The 27,911-nt window shown below is 33.0% G+C and overlaps 4 protein-coding genes across 8 annotated transcripts in view; 1 reads left to right on the forward strand and 3 right to left on the reverse strand.

The window, feature by feature from the left end:
* Positions 1-52: 52 nt before the first annotated feature.
* LOC107999396 (phospholipase A2-like) lies at positions 53-2,354 on the reverse strand. Of its 2 annotated transcripts, XM_017059198.2 has the most exons (5): positions 2,088-2,349; positions 1,399-1,692; positions 1,147-1,306; positions 544-696; positions 53-471 (listed from the first exon to the last, which is right to left on the reverse strand). In XM_017059198.2, the coding sequence occupies exons 2-5, from the start codon at positions 1,538-1,540 to the stop codon at positions 393-395; spliced, it is 534 nt and encodes a 177-aa protein (XP_016914687.2). In that variant the 5' UTR covers positions 1,541-1,692; positions 2,088-2,349; the 3' UTR covers positions 53-392. The 2 variants fall into 2 exon arrangements, with proteins under 2 accessions (XP_016914687.2, XP_016914686.2); XM_017059197.3 differs by having other exon boundaries at positions 1,399-2,354.
* A 613-nt stretch (positions 2,355-2,967) lies between these two features.
* On the reverse strand, positions 2,968-9,854 carry LOC108003440 (tryptophan 5-hydroxylase 1). Its single transcript, XM_017065679.3, has 12 exons — positions 6,890-9,854; positions 6,565-6,669; positions 6,180-6,393; positions 5,530-5,633; positions 5,400-5,467; positions 5,275-5,325; positions 4,666-4,764; positions 4,543-4,589; positions 4,344-4,479; positions 4,051-4,177; positions 3,702-3,931; positions 2,968-3,618 (listed from the first exon to the last, which is right to left on the reverse strand). The coding sequence occupies exons 1-12, from the start codon at positions 6,986-6,988 to the stop codon at positions 3,279-3,281; spliced, it is 1,620 nt and encodes a 539-aa protein (XP_016921168.2). The 5' UTR covers positions 6,989-9,854; the 3' UTR covers positions 2,968-3,278.
* An 804-nt stretch (positions 9,855-10,658) lies between these two features.
* Positions 10,659-21,153, forward strand: LOC107999316 (JNK-interacting protein 1). 4 transcript variants are annotated; one of them, XM_017059041.3, is made up of 8 exons: positions 10,659-10,794; positions 12,434-12,658; positions 13,635-13,876; positions 14,622-14,897; positions 15,065-15,217; positions 15,326-15,606; positions 15,734-15,912; positions 16,169-21,153. In XM_017059041.3, the coding sequence occupies exons 1-8, from the start codon at positions 10,712-10,714 to the stop codon at positions 16,239-16,241; spliced, it is 1,512 nt and encodes a 503-aa protein (XP_016914530.1). In that variant the 5' UTR covers positions 10,659-10,711; the 3' UTR covers positions 16,242-21,153. The 4 variants fall into 4 exon arrangements, with proteins under 4 accessions (XP_016914530.1, XP_016914532.1, XP_016914531.1 ...); XM_017059043.3 differs by having other exon boundaries at positions 13,656-13,876; XM_017059042.3 differs by having other exon boundaries at positions 12,434-12,646.
* A 2,363-nt stretch (positions 21,154-23,516) lies between these two features.
* LOC107999315 (circadian locomoter output cycles protein kaput) overlaps positions 23,517-27,911 on the reverse strand; it is a 50,742-nt gene continuing 46,347 nt past the window's right edge. Inside the window, exons 5-12 of the mRNA XM_062077242.1 lie at positions 26,217-26,562; positions 25,750-26,010; positions 25,471-25,621; positions 25,279-25,390; positions 24,125-25,158; positions 23,831-23,884; positions 23,703-23,743; positions 23,517-23,634 (exon numbers count right to left, since the gene is read on the reverse strand). Of these exons, the coding sequence (XP_061933226.1) occupies positions 23,866-23,884; positions 24,125-25,158; positions 25,279-25,390; positions 25,471-25,621; positions 25,750-26,010; positions 26,217-26,562 (1,923 nt within the window). The 3' untranslated portion in view covers positions 23,517-23,634; positions 23,703-23,743; positions 23,831-23,865. The remainder of the gene's footprint in view (positions 23,635-23,702; positions 23,744-23,830; positions 23,885-24,124; positions 25,159-25,278; positions 25,391-25,470; positions 25,622-25,749; positions 26,011-26,216; positions 26,563-27,911) is intronic.

Below are 27,911 nucleotides of genomic sequence, written 5' to 3' on the forward strand. Positions count from 1 at the left end.
TTACGTGTAATTTAACGGATGATTGTTTATTGATAAATTGAAATTAGGAATCTCGCATATAATTCTTAAATTTATTTTATGATAAACAAGAACATTCTTCAATTTTATATACATAAATATATATACATACATTTGAAGAAGAAATGAAAAATCTTTCTTCGAAATTCATAGGATACAATTTTTCATTTGATCTTAATTTTCAAAAGATTGATACCTCTTTAAATAAGACATCCATATTAATTAAATAGAAAAACTCGTTTCACTTTCATCGACTGGGCAAATTTGGTAGATTGAAAAATTTGTTTCCAAAGTAAAATGTTACGATATCGAATCGAATGAAAAATAATAATCGAAGGAGTTAATCAAGCATTTAATTAATAATTAATCAATAATCAAAAGGTGGGAAGATCGAACCATTGGTAAATCTTCGGCTTTTTCTTGTCCAAATTATACTTGATGCAACGTCCCTTTCTACGAAAAAAATTGTTAAGAAATATTTGAAATAACTTCAAAACGATTATAAATTTTATCACTTCCACTTACTCGTACGTTTTGCAGCCGGTGATAGGATGATCGAATTCGAAGCACTTTGGATTTAATATGTCGTTGAAGTAAACCTTACCTATAATGGAAGCGATTTTCTCTGTCGATTTCTTCAGACACTTGTAGAACTTATTGTCACAGGAACATTTTGACCTGTTCGACAAATTTTCTCGTTTCTTAACCCTTTCCAAAACGCATTGAAAATCCATCGATGGTTCGTGAATCGCTGAACGATATCTTAGATTGTTAAGCGTGTGATTCTAATAATCTAGTAATCCTCTCTGTTCTCATCTATTCTTCGAATCAAGGAACGAATCACTCGAGAGAACGATCACTCGTGATCATTTATCATCGCGCGAACACTTGGGAAAAATTGAAGTTATTGCTTTCCACGTTTCATCGTAGGAAAGCATCGATAAAAAAGAGAGAAGAAAACTAATTCAAAGAATCGAAGATCATGAAGGAAAGCGCATAGAGAAAAAGAAGTATTCGTCGGATGTTTTTGAAGGAAATATCTAACGTCTAGTTAAAAGGAAGAAGAAGAAAATAGGGGAAAATGTACGAATTGAATTAAAAAGAAGAGAGAGAAAGAAAAAAAAGAACCTGAGGAATATGCTTGCATTCCACAGATCGTATTTTTTTCTGAAAGCTTTGATGCTCTCGGGACAGAAATCGTGCTCCCTGCAGCAGGCGTCGGTTATGTTAAAGTATCCCAAATCGTCGAAGTTTTTCGCTTTGTTACCTGGCCCGCACCACTTCGTTTCTGCCACCATTCGAAGGGAATGAAAGAAAATATAACGAGTGAAAAATTCGTAGACAAATAATTAACGTTGTATCATTTACCCGTGCACTTACGTGGAACAATTGTGAACGTGGACGTCTTTATTCGTTCCTGAATCTCATCGTCGGCCTCCTTGTGTTGAATCTGCCATTCTTGTACGGAAGCGTGGAGAAACAGGCAGAGAACGAGAAGAATCGACGAGCGGAGAACGCGCATCGTGGAACAGCGATGAAGAAAAAGTATCTCTTCTTTTTTTTTTTAGGAGAAGCAAGAGAAAAGGCTTCGTTTCGGCGATGGTCACGAGAGCACAAGAACGCGCTGTTCTTCCATTTTATTAAAATCTTCGCCTTTTTTACGACAGTTTTAATCTGAAATCGTGAAAATTAAGCGCGATAAGAACAAAATTTCAAAAGCAAAAAAAAAAAAAAAAAAGAGAAAAGAAAAAGAAAAGAAAGAAGAGAAACTATTCGAAAGAGAATAGTTAATGGCTTGGATTTGGAATAATCCTCCACGTGTTGCATAGGAATCCATAGATAGGCTGAAATATGAGCTCGTAATTTTAACGCGTTGGACGGCGTTTGTTTATGCGCATAGTTGAAAGATAAACGCTACGTGTGTTCGCGTGTAATGATTATTATCTCTCTACGGTGCAAAAATAAAAAAGTGATCGCGAGGTAGATACAGAATTTTTTTTTACAGAATTTCAGAATTTTTATAGTTCGCGCACGACTCGAACGATATGATTTTTAACGATATTCGTAACTTGTTCGTTTTTTTCGAACGCTTCCTTAAGATTCTCTCTTTGTTGCCAGTCTCTATTGGTTTAAACTTTCATTCGTTTCAATCTCAATGCGCTGCAATGTCGTCAAAATATTCGCTTTATATGTCTGAATATGAAATTGTAAAGATATATTGTAAAATAAACAATTTTTTGTATTGAAAATTAAAACACATTATAAGAGGAAAATTATGAAAGTATGTATGATCAATATCACGTATTTCACTTTTGACAGAGCGAGTATAGACAAGGAGAGTAAATTAGTGAAAGAAAGATAGAGATAGGATAAAAATTCGGGAATCAGCGCCATCTCAAGAGTGCCGCAAATGAAACTCATAAAAAAGGACAGAAAATAGTAAGAGAAGGATAGAGATAGAATGGGAATTGACTTTAAGCGCCATCTGTGAAATGGTTTAAGAAACACGTTCTCGATATTTTTCAAAGGGATTCGAAAGATGGCGCTAAACTTCAATTCTTATCCTTTTTTATCGAGCCTACGAAGAAATGTCTTTCTTCTTCGAGAGATGGCGCGGATAGTCAATTCTTATTCTCTTTATCCTTGTTTATTATTCGTTCTCCTTGTCTATATTGAGTTTCATTTGCGGCACTCTAGAGATGGCGCTGATTCTCGAATTTTTATCCTATTTCTATCCTTCTCTTGCTATTTGTTCTCCTTGTCTATACTATTGAAAAATTTACTCGCCGAAAAGGGAATTCTCATATTTTAATCAATTTTATTCCCCTTCCGATACTTTTGGATTAATTAATTAAACATCTAAAAATTACTTACATTATTACTACTTCTATCTAACTTGACGTTCTAATTGTATAAATATAATATAGATATAATAACAATGTCCAATTATTGTACTTTATATAATTTTTTTTATTATTTTCCATATGTATAACTTTAACAATATCATTTAAATATAATTTTCTGCAAGCATAAAGAATTCTAACATATTTATATGACATATTTCTACAATCCATTATGCGATTTACATTCAGTTCAATAAAACATTTATCTAATTTTAATAATTTTCTTCGCAGACTATACATACATACATACATACATATATATATATATATAGAAAGAGAAAGAGAGAAATAATTTTTCTAACGATAATTCACTATGCACATCGAACTTCAATTACTTATGAAACAAATTCTTTTTTTTTAATCATTAATTATATCATCATCGGAATATATATTATTTTGATTTCGTACTGATATTTCCGGCGTCTCGATATTAGGACTTTTATCGACATCGCTATCGGAAGACGAGGTATCTTGAGGCAATTCGATTCCTTGAGTCAAAAGACTAGTTATCCTCTCGATATCCACCGTGTCATCCTGCTCTTGTATCTTCCTGAGAGCGTTCGAAACGATGCAGAGATCGCCTCTCAGCTCACTCACTACTGCCGTGATTTTTTGAGCATCCGTCAACACTTCCACCGATTGCGTATAAGGATTATAGCGCAATCCAAACGGTCGTTGTATTTGGTTCGCAAATGCTCTAAAAATAAAAAAGAAGGGATCAATGCCTCTTTCGATCTCGTTCGTTTTTCAAAATTTACGATATTTTATTGGTTCTTTTACCGCATTTTCTCCTTCGCCTCTTCGAAACTGTCCGTATAGTAATAAGCATTTTGAAACGCAGTGATGATACACTCCTGCTTGCAAGTTATCTCCGGATCGAATCGGAAAGTTTTCTCAGGAACGGAGACCGCGTGTTTCAGTTCCGCGACGGAAGATAATAAACCCGCCCCGTAAACGCGAAGTATGCCGTCCTGCTTGCATAATCCAAATTCCACCGTGAAGAAATAAAGCTGTAAAGAAGGAACGAGACGTAAGTGAGAAAGAAGAGAAAAAGTATCCGTTAAATATTTCTTCGCTTTTATCGTTTTAAACTTTTGACGAGATTAAGGAGCGAATGCAAAGCATTTACAGTCGCTAATTTGTTGATATCCTCGTCCGAAGCTCCGAGCGAAGCCAGTCCAAGTTCTTGGGAGAATTGAGCGAAACTTGGATTCGCTAGTAGCGGCATGTGACCCAACAATTCGTGGCAGCAGTCTCTGTAGACGATTGGAAAGAATTAAATAAGAGAGAGAGAGAAATAAATGAAGAAAAGATTCAACGAGCATTGTCCTGTCTTATTATTTCATTCCATACGATTTTAAAATAATTATCTATTCGTTTTTATCTTCTTTATTTCTACTGCTATGATCTCCAACCGCTTACGGTTCAGGTGTGTAAAAGGGATCGGACGAATGTCGAATGTACTGGGTGCAATGAAATACTCGGAAAGCGAGACCAGCCAAAAAGTCTCTCGGCGATAGATAGCCAGCCACGGGTCGAAGTTGAAATCCAGTAGTGCCTAATTGGTAATTGCAAATGACAGTTGTATTCTTTTATCTTTTTCTAATCGTAATTTACTCACGTTTCAAAAAAACATTCACATCTTGTAACTGTGGTATATTATCCTCTCTGCCGACAACAATATCAATTATATTTTATATATACAAGTTTCAATTTCAATATGGAGCAGAAATAAAAATTTCACCTATAACCGCAATATTTCACCAACTTTGGCCAATTCTCAAGATATTCGTTGCAAGCATGCTTCTGATAAAGATGATGCAATTCACGGAAAACGGTACCCCTAAAAAGAAATGTAAATATAAAATTATTTCCAACAGGTACAAATACGTGTAAATAAAAATGGTCATCAAGACCATTTTCTTCTCGTTCTAAAATATTATCGTCCCGTGTATATCGCGTGTCTTCAACTAGACCGTTTATCTATCTTCTATACATCCGGGATAAATTGAATTACAGAAGTCACTCGAAGATGGTGAGGATAAATTAAATAAGGACAATTAAGGGGCGTATTCAACGCGAGTCAATCTCGGCTCTTGTTGCGAGGAGAACGGAGGGAAACTTTTTCCTAGTTATATCGGATTAGGATATTGTTTCGTAATTGCAGCAAAATCTCGCCAAGATATCGAAAGAATCTTTTTCTCGCCATCGATTAGCTTCGCGCCCGTCGAAGCACGTACGAAGATTTCGAGTAACGAGAGTAGAGTTCTCGTTTCTCTCTCTTTACTTTTCCTTTTTTTTTTTCGAAAATTGTGCTTCGATACGCGTTAAATCACGCGAAAATCAGACAGACCATGTCTTGATCTCCTCCTGAGTGTACTGAACTCGGGGAATCGCTTGGCCGCTGAAACAGAATTGATTTCGATAAACGATCCCCCTTCTTTCTTCCAACATTCAATTTTAATTAATCGAACGTACTATCTGTAATTGTTGGCGATATCCGCAAATTGCACGCGACGTTTGCGATAGACCGGATCTTTGAAGCCCTGAAAATGATAATCACGTTAGATTTATTAATTTATTAATATCGAAAAGAAGAAGAACGTACGGGGTGATCCGCGTCCAATTCGGATCCGTACATGAGCACGTTTTGAGCCTGATCCAGATCCGATATTTTTCGTGGGAACCATGGCATATCTACCTCACTGAAATCTAACAGAAGTGACACGAGTGGAATAACAATTGATCCTCGAAAAATTAGTTTAAAATTTCACTTGAAAATTTGCTTCGAAGAAAATTTAGATTATTTGGTAAATTATTTGGTTGAAGATAACGCAAGTTGAAGACACGAGTGGAATAACAATTGATCCTCGAAAAATTAGTTTAAAATTTCACTTGAAAATTTGCTTCGAAGAAAATTTAGATTATTTGGTAAATTATTTGGTTGAAGATAACGCAAGTTGAAGACACGAGTGGAATAACAATTGATCCTCGAAAAATTAGTTTAAAATTTCACTTGAAAATTTGCTTCGAAGAAAATTTAGATTATTTGGTAAATTATTTGGTTGAAGATAACGCAAGTTGAAGACACGAGTGGAATAACAATTGATCCTCGAAAAATTACTTTAAAATTTCACTTGAAAATTTGCTTCGAAGAAAATTTAGATTATTTGGTAAATTATTTGGTTGAAGATAACGCAAGTTAATTCAGGACGATACATTCGGAGGGGGGGAAGGAAAACGTATGAGATGACTTACCAAAACTCGGAGCCGCGGAAAGGGATGGAGCGTGAGGGATACTCCCCATTTGCTCGTATTGGGCTAAATTAATCGCGGCAACTTCTCGGCTCAACATTCTCGTCAACTGTTCCATCCTTTTTGAATCGCATTCGACATCGACGAGGATCTCGTACTCCGAGCCGCGGCGCACAGACTTCCGTGACTCGATGTGAATCACATTCACCCCCAAATCCTTCGTGATAAGATTCATCGAGAAAACGTAAAATATTTTCATCAAGCATCTTCTTTTTTCAAGAAGAATCAATTTATATTCTTATACTTGAGATATTCGTTTTTTTAAAAAGAGTAATAAGTCGATAAAATTATTGCGTTTCCTTTCCGATCGTCGAGTTAAATATCGTACCTGGAAAACTTGCAATGCTCGTGCCAAACCGCCGATTTGATTTTTCAACGAGAAAACGACGGAATTCTTGTTGTCGTTGTTCGATTTGCGCTCGACCATGGGGATCTGAACGAATGAAAGAAGATATCTAAGAAGTTGTCTGTACCTGACTCTTTTCTCCTTACTTATCAACATCGTACACTAATAAAAGATGCTAATTCGAACAGTTTCGTGAAAATAAAATGAAGAAAAAAAAAAGTATCAACGGGGATAATTAAAAATCTTCTGACCGATTTAAAATATGTATATAAGAATAACGAGAAAAGCAATTTTGAATACAACGTACATCGCTCGACTTGTGAATGGGGCTTCCTTCTTTAATGGCCCAGTTGTCGCCTCTTCTGTACAACCACACCCCGAGAAGACCTTTCCCAGAACCACTCATAACTAGACAACAGATTCGACACGAGAATAAGAAAGGAGAGATGTCCACTCTTAAAAATATATTATGCTACTTTTTCAACCCTCTCTTAATTTCCAAACGTAATATTTCTATTCTTCCTTGGATTCCTCTATTCTATTATGATTCTATTATGACTCTAAGTCGCGAGATAACGGCACTGGCACAATTTCTGTGACGAGATTAAGAGGAGATCAAGTTGAACGACTCGCCTCTTCGAGGGCCGCGAGCAACAGTGTCCCGGTACCGGTATCCTCCGCTCTTCTTAAGACCTCGGTCCCCTCCGTCTACGCGCCTTTCTCAATCACCATCTGTTCGCGATTGGTCGACGCACAGTGGCACGAAGTTCCCCTATTGGTCGGGTAGAAGACTTTTCATGGGGTTGAAGAGGAGCCCCCCCATTTAACGGCAACTGTTCCAGGATATACTCCTGGTGACGTCACTGGAGTCCACCACGAAACTGTGGGTGGTGGTTTCGAGACGATGGGAGAAGAAATTGCAAGGTCCTCGCGACTATTTTTTCCCTTTTCTCTTTTTCCTCCTCCTTCATTCACCCTGTCCTTTCACGATCCGGCGAAACGGATTCTTCTTTGGATTTCTGGGCCAAGCGAAATTAGCCCGTCGAGGAAAAGACACGGATCCAGCCTTTTGGTTGCTCGATCGGTGATTCGACTCGATTCTAACGAGGATCGTTGCGTCATCGCTGTAATATTTATTTATACCTTTTTTCTTTTTACGTACCTTTCCTTCAATTTCACAAGTATTGTAAATACTTGCCAATTGATAATTGGATAACGTTTATCCAAACTTAAAATTTTTAATTATTAGATTAGATCAATAGATCTTATTGATTCACCTCTCGTTTCAAATACACGCAACATTACATTGTAACGTATCGTGCAAGATGTTGCGCAACGTATTATAATATATTAATATTTATGTATATCAATAATCCAATAATTCCAAGTTGGAGGAACAATATATTGGTAGATATAAGCGATATCCTTGAACGAGAAAGTGCTTTTCGAAGGGTGGGATTATTTAATTTTTCTGTTTCTTTTTCCCTCCCTTTCTTTCTACTTCAGAAAGACAATCGTTTCCCGCTTTCGTGTTTCTTTTTCCACGGAACAAAGGGCGTGTTTAATAAAAGCGACTACGCTCGTTCGCCTCGTGGCAAAGCAGATGCAGCACATTACCAATGTCCATCACTTACCGCTATCAGCTACCACCCTTGCTGAATTATACCGAGCGTGGCATTAAGAGAATTGAGAGTATCGTTCGATCAGGAGGGGGGGTGTTTTATCATCGAGTATCTAAATCGCGTCGAAATTATATTCACGTGTATTGGTAAATAATTTGATCGAGAGATTCTGCATTCAAGATGACCAGTCGCATCAGGCATGTATTTCGATCTGTAAAAGATTGAAAATTAATTATCGAGAAAATTCGGTGGAATTTAATAATTATAAAAATATCATTGAATCGTATCCTCTCGTCGTACCCGCATCTTCAAATTCACTTCTCATCTACGAGAGGTTCTACGAAACGTGATATCTTACCATCCTTTGAACCAAAATTGAACTTTCGTAATTTGTCTCCATTGTATCGCAAATAACTTTAAAGTGTTGGAGGCATTGTTGAATTACAAGATAGAAATTTGATTTTTCTAGAATAAAAAATTCTCTTCTATTATTTTTTTCAGGGAAATTTGTCAAATTGGTCGATACACGTTCTTTATAAATTAATATTCTTGAAAAGGTTATCGAGCCTTGTATTATCTGTGCATATTCTAATATCTTTTTCTTACATTTTGAATATATTAATACTCGAAAGAAGAAAAAAGAATCAATCTGTTTTAGAAAAAAACATTTCTCCTTCTGTTTCGAATCATTAATCAAATTGAATTTCAACTTTCTTTTGAATTCTCTTACCAAAGTATTGATACAAATCGAGCTTTTTAAAGGATTTAATCGATTAGCGAAAAGTGGAGGAAGAAGTAAATAAGGACAAGATGATAGGTATTGATTGTTTGCCGAGAGAAAGATCCTTTTGGATCGTGCTCTTAGCACGAATAAGTGGGCTACTGATTCGAACAAAGAAGTTACTCGCAGAAAGGAATGAATGAAAATTAAGAATTGGAAAAAAAAAAATATCTCATTTACGTCGAATAAATTGAAAATGACGCCATTACGAGTAATGATTCTATTATAGGCAGATTTTCGAACCAATTTAATTTTGGCGCGGATCCAATCCAACGAAAATCATGTGCTCTTCTGTCGCGGATAGCTTTTTACATAAGTAGATAACTAAACGTTAAAGAGATTGAAGATTTTGATTCAAGAAAGATCGCGAAGAATCACGGGTTCAATTGTGTCTAAACTTAACTTCTTTAACTCGATTAACCGGTACTAATTATTCCCTCTAACTTATTCTCTCTATCCGTTTTCCTTCTATTCCTCAACTCTATCTAAAATATCTAAAATTACAAATTACAGATATTTATAAATAATTCATCCACAATGAAATTATTTATACATCTAATATTTCTCCTTGATAAACAATCGACACGAATCTTATTGTGGAACGTATATATATATATTATAAATATATAATCATATATTCACTGTAGAATTAGATGTTGATACACGAGCTTATTTTACTTCAGCAACAATAATTATTGTTGTTCCAACAGGAATTAAAGTATTTAGTTGATTAGCTACATATCATGGTTCAAAATTAAAATTAAACATCTCAGTTTTATGATCTCTAGGTCTTATTATGTTATTCACAATTGGTGGATTAACAGGAATTATACTTTCAAATTCATCAATTGATATTATCTTACATGATACACATTATGTAGTTGGTCATTTTCATTATGTATTATCTATAGGAGCAGTATTTGCTATTATTTCAAGATTTATTCATTGATATCCATTAATTACAGGATTGCTTCTTAATGTAAAATGACTACAAATTCAATTTATTATAATATTTATTGGTGTAAATTTAACATTTTTCCCTCGACATTTTTTAGGTTTAATATCTATGATACATATATATATATGTTCCTAATTTACTGAATTCTTATAGCAAGTATATACACATTCTACATCCATATTCCTCTCAATACAAACATCTTCAATATAGTTCTCTCAATATCCATTTCTATCATCAGAATTAAAATGGAAACGAGAGTTTATTCGAACCGCTCCATCCCCGAGATAAACTCGTATAAACGAAATTCTACTCCTCTCAATTTATAGCTCGAAACGCGTTAAAAGGCTTCTCGTCAACACAACGAGCTCGGTTCATCCCCTGGTCTTCTCCCCTACGAAACTGTAGATCGCGTATCAATATTTTCGTTTTGAGGTGGCGCAGCGAGTCGCCACGATCGGGTCGTCCCGATTGAAATATTAAATCGGGCAACCGTGGACGCGTGCGGCCAAGGCGTTTCAGGCCTCGGCTTCTCCCGTTCGATTTCCTGGCGGCGGAAAATCATCGGATGCGCGACGCCCACCACGCAGGAATCAATAGGGGGACGTCACGAGCGGCGTCGAAGCGTTGGTGCTCGGCCGTCGTCGTCTCTAACGTGAGCGACATCTTGCCTCTGCTTTCCGGGGGTCGACGAGCAGCTCTCCTCCAGGCCGTCACGGCCGCCTTCAGGATCGACCCCACGCCGTGTGTTTTTCATTGGTTCACCGCAGAATGGCCGACACCGAGTTCGAGGAATTTCGACATTACTTCGAAAGACTTCCGCAGCATCTCAAGGCACCACTCTCCAATTACACGTGAGCAACCCGTTTTCCTTTTCGTATCTGAAAATAGAGAATATCAGGAGCCTCGTTAGGGTGCTCTCGACGTTTAAAGTACATTTGTTCGAGAGCTTCGAACGGAGAGCATCGATGACACCGTTTCTTACAAGGCGATGCGTGTTTCCACGTATTTTGTTTTTTTTTTCTTTTCTTTATTTTTTACATCGTAAGGTATGGATTTTCAGACGGAACGTTTTTTGGTACAATGACCGATTTGAGCCGACCTTTGACGTAAAGGGACACCTTGAATGGGGGTTGCGTTATCGACGTTGTGACAGGGTTTCTGGTTGCTGTAGTGGGTGACCGTATTTTCTTCAGGTGAAACATTACGGAAATGATAGAAACGTGGTTATGAGATGAATTTAATTCATGACATTTTCGAGTCAACGTGTCGATTTCCACGACCGATGCATCCAATTATGATAACGGAGAACGGAATTCGTTTGATTTAATTTCTTAGGGATTTTATTCGTTCGTATATAAGAACGTTTTTGATTTTCTTTTTATTAAAAAATATTATTGGGTTTTTGCAACTTGTTTCTATAACTGACGAATAACTTAATGCGTATCTGATAAAATCATCGTGGCAATTTATTGTTTAGCATCACTTTAGTTCAGTCTATTCAGCATATTCGAGAAAAGAGTAAAGTAATAAGAAATTAAATTGAAAAGATTGTGCAAGGTGCGGTCTATGCTGCTCTCTGTGTATCAAATAAATTCGATTTATATAGAATAATTTCCAACATTTGATTGTATCCAAACAAATTGATTAATGATTCGTTACTTTATAAAATTAATATATGTTATTATTTGATTAATTTTTTTTTTCGATTAAATCTTAATATTCTTTTATTTACATCGTTCTATATATTTGACGTATTAATTTATGCAGTAATTTTTTTCTTTTTAATTTTAAACCCACACGTTTTAAAAACTGGATATTTTAAAAATAGATAGTTTTTCTAGTCGTTAAATAACATCGATCGTAGATTGAAAATGCAATGTACAGGTGACAATTTTCTTTATTTATGAATGCATATATGTTAAAACGCTACGAAATAAAATCGATTGAACTCTGTCGCGTACGTGAAATCGTTTTCACTTTATCTGCCAGTCTTAATTACTTGCTCAACAAATAAAACGCACGCTATTCATGAGTGCATCCCAATTTTTATCGTTAATTATCTAATCCTTCACCTTCCATTTGCAACAATAAATTGCTCATAATTTTCAAACGATGAAATGATTATTTCTTTTCGTTTGATTACAACAAATAATATTATAGTAACAAATAATTAAATTTATAAACTGTCATGTTTCATTTCTCAAGGAATATTTTTGACTAAATAAACAACATTAAAATATAAAAAAAATATATACATTTACCAAGATCAAGATAATATTTTCATTTACCTGTTAGCAGAATTCGAGCATTTCTTGACTGTAACGAGACATTTTACGATAATTCGTACATGTTATTAACTTTGATGACATGATTTTCGTGCATTATAAAGATGCATTATAAAACATATTGATTTCGTTAGAAAAATTTCCATCAATTTTTCCGCATCGAACGACGAATTAATTTTCCAAAACGATTTATTCTTCGAAATAGGCTTGTTCACGATGTGATGATAGACGATTCGCCGACCTCGTCGCAGGATAGCGATGCGGAGGTCGAGAGATCTTGCGACGGAGTCGCTGTCGATTCCGAGGATGAGGAGGTGGTGGTCATTCATCGACACGATAACCAAAGCGGACATACTTCTGGAGATGATAGCGAAGATCTTGATCATAATTGTTCCATTGTAGCTGATAGCGACTTTAGGTTGGTAACCTCGTAAGTGTTAACCTACTTCTTCTTTGGCCTGCAAAGATAGATTTTATTAAATTTATATACTTGGTCCAAAAATTATGACTTGAGAAATTATCGAATTATTTGATCGAAACTTTGTTTCCCATGTGTTATATAACATCACTGACGCGATGTAAATTGAAGTTTTAAATAATTCGTCTCGAACTTTATTCGAAATAATTAGAGGATTTCTTGCTTGAAGGAACAATATCGAGTTTTAATTATAATTTTCGAATGTACAGCCTCTAATTATTTCAGAAGTGCATACAACTTTTTCATTATTTTTCACGTTCAATTAATTATATACGTTAGCATCGATCGAGAATCAATTTAATTCAAACTAAAATTCAAAATTTAATCTTGCATCCGATACAAACCTTTTTTGAGCATAACTTGCATGCAAGAAGTATGTTATCCGTTTTAATTCGAAACATTTTCGAACTTCCTTTCATAGATCTAGAAGGTTATAATTATTTTTAAACGTTCTCTATTTTCTTTAAAAAAAAGCTATCGATATTTTTTCATTTATCTATCGATACGCATTTTAAAAATGCATTATTCAGCCAAGTTTGCACGTCACGATTTATTTGCAGCTAGGATAGTTGTGTTTCAGTATCATGTATGTCTTGCATCTACAGAAGAAGTAAAAACCCCTTACATAGTTAAACCATTGAGAACAAATTACATGATATAATCCAATATAACGTGTATATCAATCGAATTAAATTTGGAAAAAAAGAAAAAGAAACATTTGCTGTTCAAGAAAATTTCTACCACGCTTTTGTGTAGAAAAATCAAACCTTGTGATCCGTTCTCAATTGTGATTATAACTTGGTAGCGCTAGCGGAAATTGCAACAACAACAAAACAAAACAAAAAAAAAGAAGTACAACCTACACACTTTAAATGGCATGGTGAAAGGTAGCTTAGCTCACTACACAACTACCCTTGGGTGACATTAGCTTGTTCGGTGGACTGAGCAGCAGGGGTCGATCAGCAGGCGTCGGTGGACCGGGTCCTGGCGGAGGTAGTACTACCGTATCCGGTAACGGTGGTAGAGATAGCGTAGTCAGCGACGTTGGAGATTCCTGTTCGAGTTTGAGTTCCTGGCCGACACCGGAACATGTGCCCTCGAATCGTCCCGGAAGCGGTAGCACCGAGCGCAGACGTCGAAGATTACCGGAAATCCCTAAAACGAAAAAATGTAAGAGAAAATTAAAATGTAAATACCGATGTCTATATATCCTTTTAGATTACCGTATTACCTTTCGTAAATTCGAATCCTTCTTAAGTTGTGTATTATAAGAAAGTAGAAGTGGTGATAGTTCATTGGAAACGTTCATCTAGCTTATATTTTCCTCGCGAGAAAGAATGATAGACAATGATATATATGTATATATATAAATAAATAAATCGTTCCAGCTTGTTTTGTCGAAAGAGGTTAGTACGGAAAAGGGATCGTAAGACCTTGATTAAAAATGACACTCCAAATTGAATATCCAAGTCTGCAACAATATATTACGAATGAATATTTATCATATCATTATACGCCTCTCATCATCTATCGCGATTCACTGACAATCACCACATATTTAACCGCAGAATCGACGACCGCAGCGAAAGAAAATCCATAATGACATTTAACTTACGTCATACCACTTGTTTGAGATCCATACATCTGATCATGACTTACTCACCTGCAGTTACGATTGGTTATATTTGTAGTTATACAATGATATGTATCAAACGCGTTATGATTACGCAATGATTTTATATATATATATATATATATGTATTCAGAAGCTGAATATATAAAGTTCTCACGCTTTCTTCAAGCATCTTGTTGTTACAGAAGAAGGTAGTCATCGTTTCATTCGATTAAGTTATACAATTAAGTTATCATTTGTTTTATAGAATAATTTTATAAATATACAACATTTTTCTTCCAGCTCTACCTATTGGACAAACGTCTATGCAATCCTCGTCGTCTCTGGCAGACGAATTGAACGCGGCAACTGGTTCTAATTCCAACCGACCGCATTTAGTTTTACGAAAGTGTCATTCAAGGCTTCGTCATGAGGATAGCTCACCCGATAGCGAGCGAATGGCCACCGACAGTGGCCATTCTACTGCTCACTCGCCAGAAAATGGGCCAAAAAGTGTATCGCCGATACCTTGTAACACATTACAGAATACGGACTCTGTTTCGCCGAGTAGTACACCAGGTGACTTTTTCTCGTTTTACGGCAAACTTACTACGAAAATATCATTTTCGAAAAATTGTGATTCGATAAAAATTTTTATTTCTTTATAACAATTGATAAAATATTATTATTGTTACTTACAATTTTCATTATAATTTTCACCATAATGCTCTCGTGTCGCTTCGAAGGAAGCGGCGGTGTACCGTTTACTCAACTGGAACTATTGGAGGCAACGCATCGAGGATTGCACAAATTCGTGCCAAGACACCACGATGAGATCGATCTTGAAATTGGCGATCCCATTTACGTTCAAAAAGAGGCCGATGACCTATGGTGTGAAGGTTCGAACATTATTTATACGTATTTAATCAATCTTTATCAAAGTTTCGAGACTTTCTAAAAATACGTAACACATAACCTATTTTTCTTATATACTTATCGCATTGAAGGTGTGAACCTGAGAACAGGTCGACAAGGTATCTTCCCCTCGGCTTATGCGGTCGACATGGATTACAGTGATTTTGATCCATCGGCACCAAAAGTGAAAAGGGAACGATACCTTTTAGGTTATTTGGGTTCCGTAGAGACATTGGCACACAAAGGTACTGGTGTTGTTTGTCAAGCGGTTCGAAGAATCGTCGGAAATTCACAAGAGTCACCTGTATCACAAAGTTGTATCTTAGAAGTATCCGATCAAGGTCTTCGAATGGTCGATAGGAGTAAACCACGGGTAAATTGAAGATAATCGATTCGATTAAATTATAATAAACAAAAGTGTAGAGTAATAATCTCTTGTTAAAATTATAGTATTTTCTATATTAATTCAATAATACGTTCCATTTTTTTTTTTTTTTTAGAAAAATCAAGGACCTTGCCATGACTATTTCTACTCGCTTAAGAATGTCTCATTCTGCGCCTTTCATCCTCGCGATCATCGCTACCTCGGCTTCATCACGAAGCATCCTACCTTGCAAAGGTTCGCTTGCCACGTGTTCATCGGCCAAGAATCCACGAGGCCCGTTGCCGAAGCTGTCGGGTACGTATATCATTTTATTCTTTTATTTTTATTATTATTGTGTCTTCATCATAATGCGTTATTTCATTTAATTTCTCTGAAAATCAATTGGATCGAAATTAATTTATTTCTCGCCATTATCTCTGGTCTCATCTAAAGTAATTTAAATTTCTTTCGTTCGAAAGAAAGTTATATTCATATTATATAAATCCACATTTAAAACGATTATTAGAAGGATGATTATTATTATTTAAATGTACATTATTTTTTTTCATAGGCGTGCTTTTCATCGGTTCTACACGAAGTTCATCGAGACTGCTTTCCCGATAGAGGATATTTATATCGAATAGATTATACTGCTGGCCTGTCGTATAGCGGCTATGGAGGAAAAGATAAATCTCACATTCCTTTGTCCCCTGTACATACTGCCCTTAGTTGTAGATAACTAAAAGAAAAAATGATCAACGCGAATCAAACACCCAATTTCGAGCAACTTCGGGAAGCGTCACGACGGGACCGACTATTCAATGTCGTCTAATTTTGTTTTAACATTTTATAATTTAATTTATTATATTTTATATTTCGATTGTTTCTCGTTTCTTATCCACTTCCAAACTACTTATCACTTTCCACTTACGCACGAATCGATCCATCGTTACTACGAACAATTTCATTAATCACAATAATCTTTTCACTTTCGTTTCTTTTCATTTCTGCGATGGGACGCGGTGACTTGAACTCCGGGTGAAAAAAATCTTTAATATTTAAATAACTACTAATACTAATTACTTACCAGATAAGAATTAATCGCTAACCTTTCGATCCTTCGACCAAATATCCATATAGCGACACGTAGAACGAGACAAAAACAGACAATAGTGTGGATCGTTCCAATGTTTTATTTTTAAATAAAATAAAATCGAACAATTTCGTTTGAATTTTTTTTTTTTTTTTTTTTTTTTAATTTTTTTATCGTGTCGACCGATCGATTTTATTTCAACCGTCTAAACGTTTCGAGTTTGCTTTCGCTCCGAATTACGTTTAAATTATGGCAACGAAAGAATATCGTTTTCCGTGAAAGAAAGAAAACGATCTCCAAACGCGCCAAGAGATATTATTGTATTGTATTTAGAGACACGTCTATTTTTCTATCTTTCTTTTTGAAAGAATTAATTATAGATTGCGTTGTAAACTATAAGGCTTAACGTTTTACGATCTATTCAATTCCGCGAGCTCTGGATGATTCGAATCGCAAAACGACGATTGATCGAAACGCACATTGGCCTCCCTGAATCTCGATTATGACTATCGATTGTACTGCGTTGCAGCGTTTCGCGAACTTTCATGCAGGACGAATCAAATCGCACGCACCGAACGATGAAATATCGATCTATAATATATATATATATATAAAAAAAAAGAAGTATATAAATAATCGCGATTATTAATTTGTACCACTCTTATTCTAATGTTCGATCGTGTGTCTCATGATAAGTCTCGTACGAAATTTCTTATCTATTAAACATTTTTTCGATATATTTATCTTATAACCAAAAATTTTATTATCAATTTTTTCAAATTATTTCTTTTTTCTTGTACATATTAAAAATTAATCAATCTTTTTAACTATCATTTATATGATTACGTGCTTGGGATTTGATCCACGCTGTACACGTATTGAACTGCTCGGTTATACAGTATGTTAAATAAAAATTGAGAGACAAATTGCAGTGCTTACTCATTGCTAGGAGACTCTTGTCTGCACCATCGTCTATCAATTATACGTGCCTTTGATTGAGATCGCCTCGAGTATCGTGCCTTTCCGATTATTTTCTCATACAGGTACAAATTAATATCATCCGCGTGTGTATAAGTCACTTATTCTTGAATTTTTTCATAAACTGCATCATCGAGTAGAATAAAAAGGTGCGTGATGCAAAAAAAACGAATCACTTTGACTACATTTATGTCCGTTACCTCCAAAACTTGATTAAAAAACGTCGATTTAATTGTGATGAAAAAAAAAATTTTTTCTCAAAGCGAAACCTGTGTTATATCGTTCTTTCTTCTCGATTTTAATTTTTCGATGTTTTTGTCGTCGATACATTAGATTGGGGATTCGATTCGATCTTTCGCTCGATCGATATATGTATAAATTAAGATACACCTAGTTACAATTTTCGTAGCGAATAAATCCTTGTTCATCAATTTTTTTTCTTAGTAGATACGTATAAATGGACAAAAGGCCTTGTTTAACACTTGAAAAATATACGCTTCTTTCGTTCGCGAAATATCTTGCGAAGCGTTGGCCACTTGTTCTTTTCCAATATTCACGATCCAAATGAATCCTATATATTTAGCGGAACGATTTACTTGTTTCTTAGATGAATGCTCAAAGAAAAAAAACAAAAAACAAAAGAAGAAGAAGAAAAAGAAATAAGAAAGAAACAAATGTTTAAAAAAGAATTTTATGGGGACAAATAAAATATTATAAAATACATATACAATAAAATGATCGCAGCTCGAAAGAATATGAGGAAATGCTATCAGTTATATGGTGATGTTTAATGTGATAAGGTCTGTAATACTGTCTTTGCAGGATGGTCGGTCTTGCAGTTATTTTAAGATCCTGTTGTGTAATAAATATAAACTCATAATTTTAAATATTTTATTATCTTATTGTAATTTTTTTTATATTGGAACAATTAAATATATTAAACGTGCATAGATTCTATGAAACAGATAGGACATTAGGAGTAAAATACATTTAAATGAGGGTTGTAATCTTTGTAATTTTCATATAATTTTTACATATATTTCTTTCAGGCAGTATTATTTACAAAAATGTTCCACCTTCTACGAAGTCTTGATAATTCAGTCTTGACACAAGTTATACGTGTATATGATCCCAATCATTATATTTCTGCTTTCGATTATATTAAGAAATTTATTCTTTTTCCATATTCACATTATTTATGCTTGCTTATATATGCGTTTTATTATAATTATTACTCATATTAAATATATTTAAAAACAGAAATTAGAAAATGATTACTACAAGAACGCAATCCATTAGATATATAGTTATTAAAAAAAGAAAAAATATATATTTTGCTTTCGTTTTCTTTCGTTTTCATTTCATTAGAGATTGGAGAACGAAATTAATGTTGTATGATAAATTTTCATTTTTTTTTTTAAATTCATTCGTTCCAACTTCTATGTTGACATGAGCAACGCGACTGTAAACATTTTTATAAATTTCTGCATGAACCATCCTCGTCGTGCACAGTAATATTCTTTCTCTCAATTCTTTTTCTCGATTTGGAAGAACAGAGGAACGGAATTCAGTTACATATTTTCTATCGTTCTTTGGCAATCTACGAAGAGCTATACACCGCCAATATTACAAATTTCTTATAATTTTCAACATTTCGTGAAAATCCCTTTGATGATAATAATCCAGCATTATCATTTATTAACATTAATATATTCACAACGGAACATAAATATATATACATAAAAAAATGGGCATAAAATTAACATAAAAATATTTAGGGCGTACGTGAACTTCGTAAATACTTAATATAATGATATATAATGATTTTAATTAAACTTATCATTTTATTATGCTCTCGTCCAACATACAAATGTAGTTGGAAGTAATTCGGTGGTGCATTTCTCTTCAAAGAAGCTCATAAAATGCGAATCACATTCGCATATACCTTAACAGCTACGGTAAAATGTACACAGTGTTCGAGAAATTTTCGAAAGCACCGAGTTTTAAAGTTAAAATAGCCTGTACAAAGATGTTTGCTCGATAATTCGTTTTGTACACGAAAGCGAATATATGTGTCGTTTTTATTTCATTTCATGTTGATTAATGGAATTTAAAACCGATATTTCCAACTCACTGTGTGAAAATATATCTTAAATACAAGCTTAAAGATTATATCTGACGATAGAAAACGACTCACATATTCCATAATTAAATGGAGATTTTAACTTTGAATTATTAGTTATTTTCGTTATTCTTAAAAGATAAATAATTAATATATTACTATGCGGTTACCTTACGCAAAAGCGTAATACTGTCATCATGAAATTTCATTTTTTATTTCTTCTTTCTTACTTCAGTTTTCTCTCTTCTTTTTTTTTTTCTTTTTTTTTTTTTTTACGGAAAACGAGCACACGATAAATTGTTTCATATCTATCTTTCCATTTTTACAAACAAGATTACAAAGAAGAGACAACCGCTTTATATAAAAACTTTTTAACATTGCTTGATGCACAGAATGTAGATTGCAAAATTAATATTTTAATTCGACCACACAATAATTCGAAGGATGCCATTTTTACTTATAAAGATATATGTGTAGAAATATACAAGGATGTAAAACACAATTGTATTAAATTGTGCTTCGCGTATGTTAACTTACAGAAATAAATTGTAAAAATCACTTATGTGCAAACAGCAGAGTATAAAATATAATAAAGATAGTATTTACAGTATTATAAGATTAAATGTTTAGCGAATTCTGTAGTGCCATCTGTTCGTGTCACGTTCTGCTCATTTATTATTATGTTCTAATCGGGCAGAGATTTTGATTTTTTTTTTTTTTGAGTGAAAGAGCAGACTCTTTTTATATTGAATAACTATTATACATTTTTCACTGCCCTCAATAAATATTATATAGATGTGAATTATATACTGATCTTATTTACGAGGCTTCAAGAAACACATAAAAATCACTTATATGTATTATAATGTTTTTAATTAACAAGATATTATAGATACTACATATCTTGATCACTTCATAATTAGTTTAATAACAATTAATTGTAGAAATACAATTTTTATGCATAGTTTGAAACATACAAAACAATGAGCACAATGGCCAGGCTTGAAATGCCAAAGATCACAAAACACATGAACAATTTGATAGATTAAAGAGAGTGACACTAAATACAGACACTTTAAACTTGCTGTTTGTACTATAATGATCATGACAAATTGGAAAGTCTGCCATTTACTTAACTAAACATCCCAATAATGTAACGTGAATTACATTGTAGGATCATTTATATTTTTACTAACAGTATGATAATATATAAAAAAGTTTGAATCTTTATCAACATCGAGCAATCATGAGGCAAGGATAATCGAATCCTCTTAACCATAAAAATGAGCATAGTTTATATCTCAAGCTTTTCTTAATATTATACATTTATATATTATAATCCTAGTTGAAAAAAAAACAAAAATGACATGATATACCTCAATACGTTTGACATCGATGTCAATGACATAAAAACGAATTAACGATCATTTTTTACAATGAACATGTTGTGTACATGTATAAGAATTTATACGCAGATAATATACCCCTTTCTCGTAATTTCATAATTTTCATTCGTACAAAGCATCGATCAAAAATAATTTTCAATTAAAATAAATACATACATATATATATATATTTATAACTTCTGCCAAATCATCAAAATCAATTTAAATTTATAAACAATATTATTTTGAATAATATCATGTCTGCTTTGCCGTCTTATTTTCTTAAAATAAGAATTTACGCTAAAAGGGGTAAAAAAACTGCTCAAACATTAAAACATCATTTTTAAACTACAATTCTAAATTCTACTGATATCATAATTCGCATCAGTACGCAAGAGCATGAAAAATGCTCTTTAATGTATTTGGGAAATAGCACACGAGTTGCAAATAGATATATAACATGAATGAATGATGAATAATTCACAAAAAAAGAACCCAGTGATTTCTTTAATCGGTAATAATACCAATCAGTAAGATATTCGGAATTATTTACAATTTATCAGCCTTATTTATGCTTGTACATAGGAAACTGGAACTAAATGATATACATATAGATCTATTATTTATATGTGTTGAATATATCTATAATGTATGCGCTCTTATAATTTTTTCAGTGCATAATTCCATTCTATATATTTTATATTTTACATTGAATTGCAAATTCATTTGCTTGATTATGCTTGTTTATGATTTTTATGATTCATTAGATAAAAAAAAATCGTGATTAATAGTATATGTATTTTTAATAATATCACATATTAGTTAATCACGAAAATTTTATACTACTTATAGTAGATACTAAAGCTTAACTATAATTAATAAAATAATATAAAGCAACACGGTATTGGGTGGATAACAAGGCCAGTAAAGTCTAAAAATTCATCATAATAAAATAATTACAATCACGAAATATAACGTATAAAATACCAATTTTCTCTCAAAAATTTCATTATGAAAAAAAATGATAATTTTAATTACCATTATCTTCCAATGAAATATATATTTAAAAAAAAAAAAGATAACAAGTCAATATGTAAAATGCTTAAAAGTGCATATGTATGTTACAAATAATGCATATAAATATACAGAGAAATAATAACAATCCACACAATTTTCAAAATTGTTTTAGAAAAAAAAAGAAATCGATAGAAATCGAGACAGTCAATTTGTCATAGTTAGAATTATTTCACGTAACAATAGTAAAAAGGTACAATTACGTATAATTAATATTCTTTTTATAATATGTTTTTTTGTCTAAGCATATTTTATAAGCATATTTTTTTGTCTAAAACAGAAATTTTGTACTAGAAACTTGCTTTTTTTTTATAATTTTGAATTCCAATAATTAATAGGATTTAAACAGAACTGGTACTGTATCCATCCGATATATATAGTACATATACATATCATAGTCATTCGACGTAGAGATAATTTTCGTTCTCGATCGAGAACAATAGCCAAGCACAAACAGTCCTGGAGGCTAAATAAATAGCGTAGCCGCTTAAAATTGGCTTTACGCTATATAAAAGTTAATTATGATAAAATTTGAAAACTGCGTAACATTGGACCTTCAAAACTGTAAAACGTGCCCATCATATACAATACAATTTACGTATATGTTTTAAGCAGTTATTGAAATATATGTTTATATGTTTATATGCCAAACATGGCGATGTATAATGTCCACACTAGACTTTCAAAAAGTCTCTACGAATAGATGTAAAATATACATCTTGATTATTTTATACATTGTTTACTTATGATGCTTCTTTTTATTTCAGTTTAAAAACACATAATATTGAAGTTTTCTTAATCGACACTACATTTTCACTAGACGTCTTTGATAATAAATATTATTATCTTTCCTTTGTTGAATTGTAATAAGTCGATTATTATGCAATTGTAGATTGTTACGTTCTTCTTTTACTTCGTTAATTCATTGGTTGAGAAATAAGTTGTAATAAACTTCATTGAAATATTCAATGTGCAATGATATGCACACTTTTGTTTGCCAATTCTATATTTCTTAAGAATAATTATCTTCCAAAGAAATATTTTGTTAAAAGTAATTCTAAATTCTGAATTTTACTTTTACACACCAATATTATGTTTTATATTTATTTGCATGTGATCTTTTTGTAAAGTCTCAAGAATTTGTTTCTGCATATTATGTTCTACCTAAAATTCATAATAAGTGTTTTAAATTTTTTAAATAACATATATTAGCAATATTTATTTCTAAAAATTGTTTTTCATACCTCTAATGGTGTTAAACTTCCTCTTTTCGCTTGTAAAGCTGGATTTTTTAAGTCTCGTGCCAAAACATTCAACTGGGATTCTTGGCGTGCTATATTATTCATAAGTTGAAGATGTTTTTTCCTTATTTCTTTATTGATTACCTATTATAAAATTGATGTGATGATTGCCTTGTATTATTAATGTAATATTATTATTAAATTATACTTACCATATTGTCTGTTAATTGTACTTCTGTTTCATTAAAAGTATCTAAAATATTAAAAAAAGTTTATTATTGAATCTTATTAGTACTTTCGATATTCTATTTAATAAACATGTATATAAGTATGTACTTACTTTCAAGAATTGGTATTGGAATATGCCTTAGGTCATCAAATATCTTTAACAGATCTGTAAAATGAAAATCAAATATTTACTAAAACCGTAAAAATTTATGAAAATCAAAAAAATTAAAATACAAAAGATATAAAAAGAAAAGTTACATATGCATTCGAGCTTGGGCATATATTTTATAAAAAAAAAAAAACTCTTGTGCATATTAAGAGAATAATATCAATATAAATAGTTATGATATTTTGAATTTAAAAGTACCACCCACTACTCTGCAATAAACAAAATTTAGTTGTTTACTTCGTTTGTAGATGCAGGGTTACTGTACTGAGTTCGGTACCTGGATTTGATTCCAGGTCTAGGCTCAGCAATGAACTGTCCTGAAGATCGCCATATTCCGGTTCCAATTCAGGATTTGGAGCTATAAGTGGTATACTAGAATCCACTTGCTGATAATCAGTTATGACTTCACTTAGACTTGAATTTGGTGATTCAGCAATCTTTAGTGATTGAGGATTTATATTGTTGAAATCCGTTGAAAATTCTTCATCAACGAAAGGCTTACAATCAATGTAAGACATATTCTGTTCATCGCTTGTATCCGATGACACATAAGGAACATTATTACACTGTCTTTTTTTAATGCAACCTGTCTTAATATTTTCGTCACTGTATATCCTCTTCAATGGAGGATGATTCTTCAAATCAGAACTATTATCAATTGGATTCTTTTCAAAGTATTCAGTCTCGGGCGTATAAACATCCATGTTATGTTCAACTTTAATGTTACATGGATTATTTCCTATTGTTGCAACAGGTTTCTTAACTGCAGTATTAGGATTCAAAATATCCACATTTTGATGAAGCTCAAGTTGAGATATTCCAGATTTTCGTTGGGTATTTACGCATGACTCTACATTAGACATACTATTAGTTCGTGATGAATTCTGTTCATCTTGTGTACTATTACGTGTTTGTTTTGTAACTTCATGTACAGTTTTTCTTGACGATCTCGTGTTTTCTTGTTTCTCGTTAAAGTTATTCTTATTATTATTTGTCTTTGATTCTGATTTCTGATTATGATTTGCCTTGGCTTGCACCATTAAATAACGATCGATTTTCTTAATTCCAAGTCTTCGAGCTTGGGCTTCAGCAGGAGGTAAATGTTGTGATATCATAGCAGCTTTCGCATACTGTTCATTTTGTGTAGGAGGTGATAGACAATCTTCTGGAAGAGGTGATGATAGATCACTAACTAGATATGTGATGGCATCCTCTAATTGTGCAGGATCCTCCATATTACTTTTCGAATTTGGATTTTGAGAATCTGAGCCCTGTAAATTGTAAATTATAATGTTCCTAATAATCTTTTAATATTTATTTTTAATCTGATAATATTCGATTAGCGATTACTTTATATTATTCGTCACATACAAATTTATAAAATAAATTACCAAATCAATCGATGCATCATCTCCATTTTGGATTATAGCTCTCATGGTTTCAGAAATTGTAGCCGAGAATCTTTTTTTCATCTGTTGCATAAGTTGTATTCCTTCCTCTTCCCTACAAAGAAATTTATAATATTGAATTTACAAAAGAAGATAAAAAAATGAAAAGAAACATTAACGTATCACAAAACTTACGATACTAATGTATTTATGCACACAAGGGATACTGCAATTTGTGTATCCTTATCTACTTCTAAATATCCATGAGTGCGTAGATAAATGGGTTCTCCTGTTTTTGATGTTAATCTATAACAAGATGATCCACAAGTTTCCGCGCGATCGTACACTGTAAATTAATTATTAAAACATCATTATTAAAAATCATGTAAATGAATTACAAAAAAATGCATAATTATTAATATATAAAAAAAATTATAATTATAAAAATTACAAGATAAAAATACTTGGACTCACTTTGACGAAGTGCAACCATCGCCCAAATACGATCATCTTTATGCATGAAACCAAAAGCACTCATACCCGATACTTCTTCCGATAAATATCCAGCCACAACTGACACCCTGTGATCACAATAAATGATCCTGCCATCTACCAAATGTCGAGTGATATACTCGTTCTTATTAGCATCTATTATTGAAATTTTCGTGAGTGGCTGCTTCATCAATAATTGTGCTATACCCACGAAAACGATGTCATTACTGGTTGAAGTAATTTCTACAAAAAAAAAAAAATTAAAATGATCAGTCTTTCGTTTAACTCAAAGTTTTTTATTAATTTAAGATTCAATTTATAATTTGAATGATAAATTTAAAAAAATATAACATACATCTATAACAATTTTTTTTTATTATAAATAAGTTAAAAAATTATTATAAATATGATAAAATGTTATTAGTATTTCAAATGACACGTATCATTACCTCGATGTCTCGATCGATTAACATTTGACGCGGGATTTTTGCAAGCATCCGCAAGCCTGAGCATTCCAGAGAACTCGAACCATTCGTACTGCGTATGCTCCCGCCTCGATGAAGTACGATGTAACATTCGAAGTTCGAAAGTCCGCCTCTGATTCTGGAACGTTCTCCCGTTCTTCGAAGATGTTGAATCCTCCGATGAATTGGAATTGTCGTTCGATCCGTCGGTGATCTGTGGCAATGACGAGGATACCACACCTTGCATTTCATCCAGATTGAGGTTCTTCGCAAGCTCCTCTTCATCTTTGGGATGAATGAATGCGTAAAGAGAATGGCCAAGTAGGTCCGCCTGTAATATATTGTTGATTTTATAGAAGAGTGATCATTGATTATTCGATTATTTTCCTTTTTTTCGAGTTTGGCGAAAAAGAAAGGTTAGATGAAGAAAATTAATATCTCAATAAAGAATAGGAAGGCGTGATTAAAACATGTTAATTTGATATTCCAATTGACATTTTTGGATTACCTAGAATTAAAATTTTAGATTAAATTATGTAAGTACTTAATTAAAATTAAAATTTAACTTTAATTATTAATACTCTCTGGAGCATTAAAATTCAACTCCAATCGCAACGAACAAACTTTCTCAAACTCGAAATGCGACTCCATTAAATTTCACAAAAACTTTCGATGATTGATCATTAAAACCATCATAGGAAGCTGGCACTAGATCCACGCGTTCTTATTCATTTTCCTTCTGCATCTTGACTTCGATTTGTTGCGATTTAATCGCGACGAACACGGTGCACCATGTCGGCGACGAGGCTCGTTTTCACCACAGGGAGTTTCTCCTTGAGAACAATACCGACTGATTGAGTATCTCCTTAAAAAACCTAGAAGATCCCGCGCAAACAACTCACCGCACCGCCTCCACATTCTTTTCTTTCTCTCTTCTCTTATTTTCTTCCTCCTTGGTCTCTCCTCATGTCTCTCTCTTTTCTTCGATCTCTCTATCTTTTGTCACCGAGTTTCTTCCTCGTTTCGTCCTGGTATATTCTTACACTCTGAAGTTATAACTCAGTCGAACGTTAGTAAGCAAGTTCGTTATGCTCGAGCATCGAATTATCGTTATGCTCGAATATAGAACGCCATGACAGTTTCTATGGAATCACGTGGATCGATAGAATTTTTTATCTTTCGATTGTTCGAGAGTTTTCATTATTCTATTTTTTTTCAAAGAGATTTTCGATTTCGATTTCGTTTTCGTTTTCTTTTGCCTGATATACAAAATATTGGATTTAAATAGTGGATTTATAAATTGATTTAAATTAAGAATTTAAATTAACCTTTTATCCATATATACTCGTAGAAGAAATAACAATTTTTTTATATTATAACGAATATACTCGTTATCTCTCATTTTTGTAAAACAATTTAAACATTTAACATATTAACAGTTAACAGATTAAAAAATAAACGTATATTTTTAAATGTTATAACATCTTTAATATTACTGTATATAGTGAAAACGTATCTTGAGCATATTAATATTGTTAAAATTTCAAAGAATAGAACGAAAACGACGAAGTCAAGAAATTCTGTTTTAAGAATACTCTCGATCGGAGTTTTCGTAATTACCGAAATATCGTGGTCTAAAGTTTCAGAGGAACTTTATTCGTTATTCTCTAGCGCGCGCTT

This window comes from Apis cerana, linkage group LG7 (assembly GCF_029169275.1).
Source record: "Apis cerana isolate GH-2021 linkage group LG7, AcerK_1.0, whole genome shotgun sequence".
Taxonomy (NCBI): Eukaryota; Metazoa; Arthropoda; class Insecta; order Hymenoptera; family Apidae; genus Apis; species Apis cerana.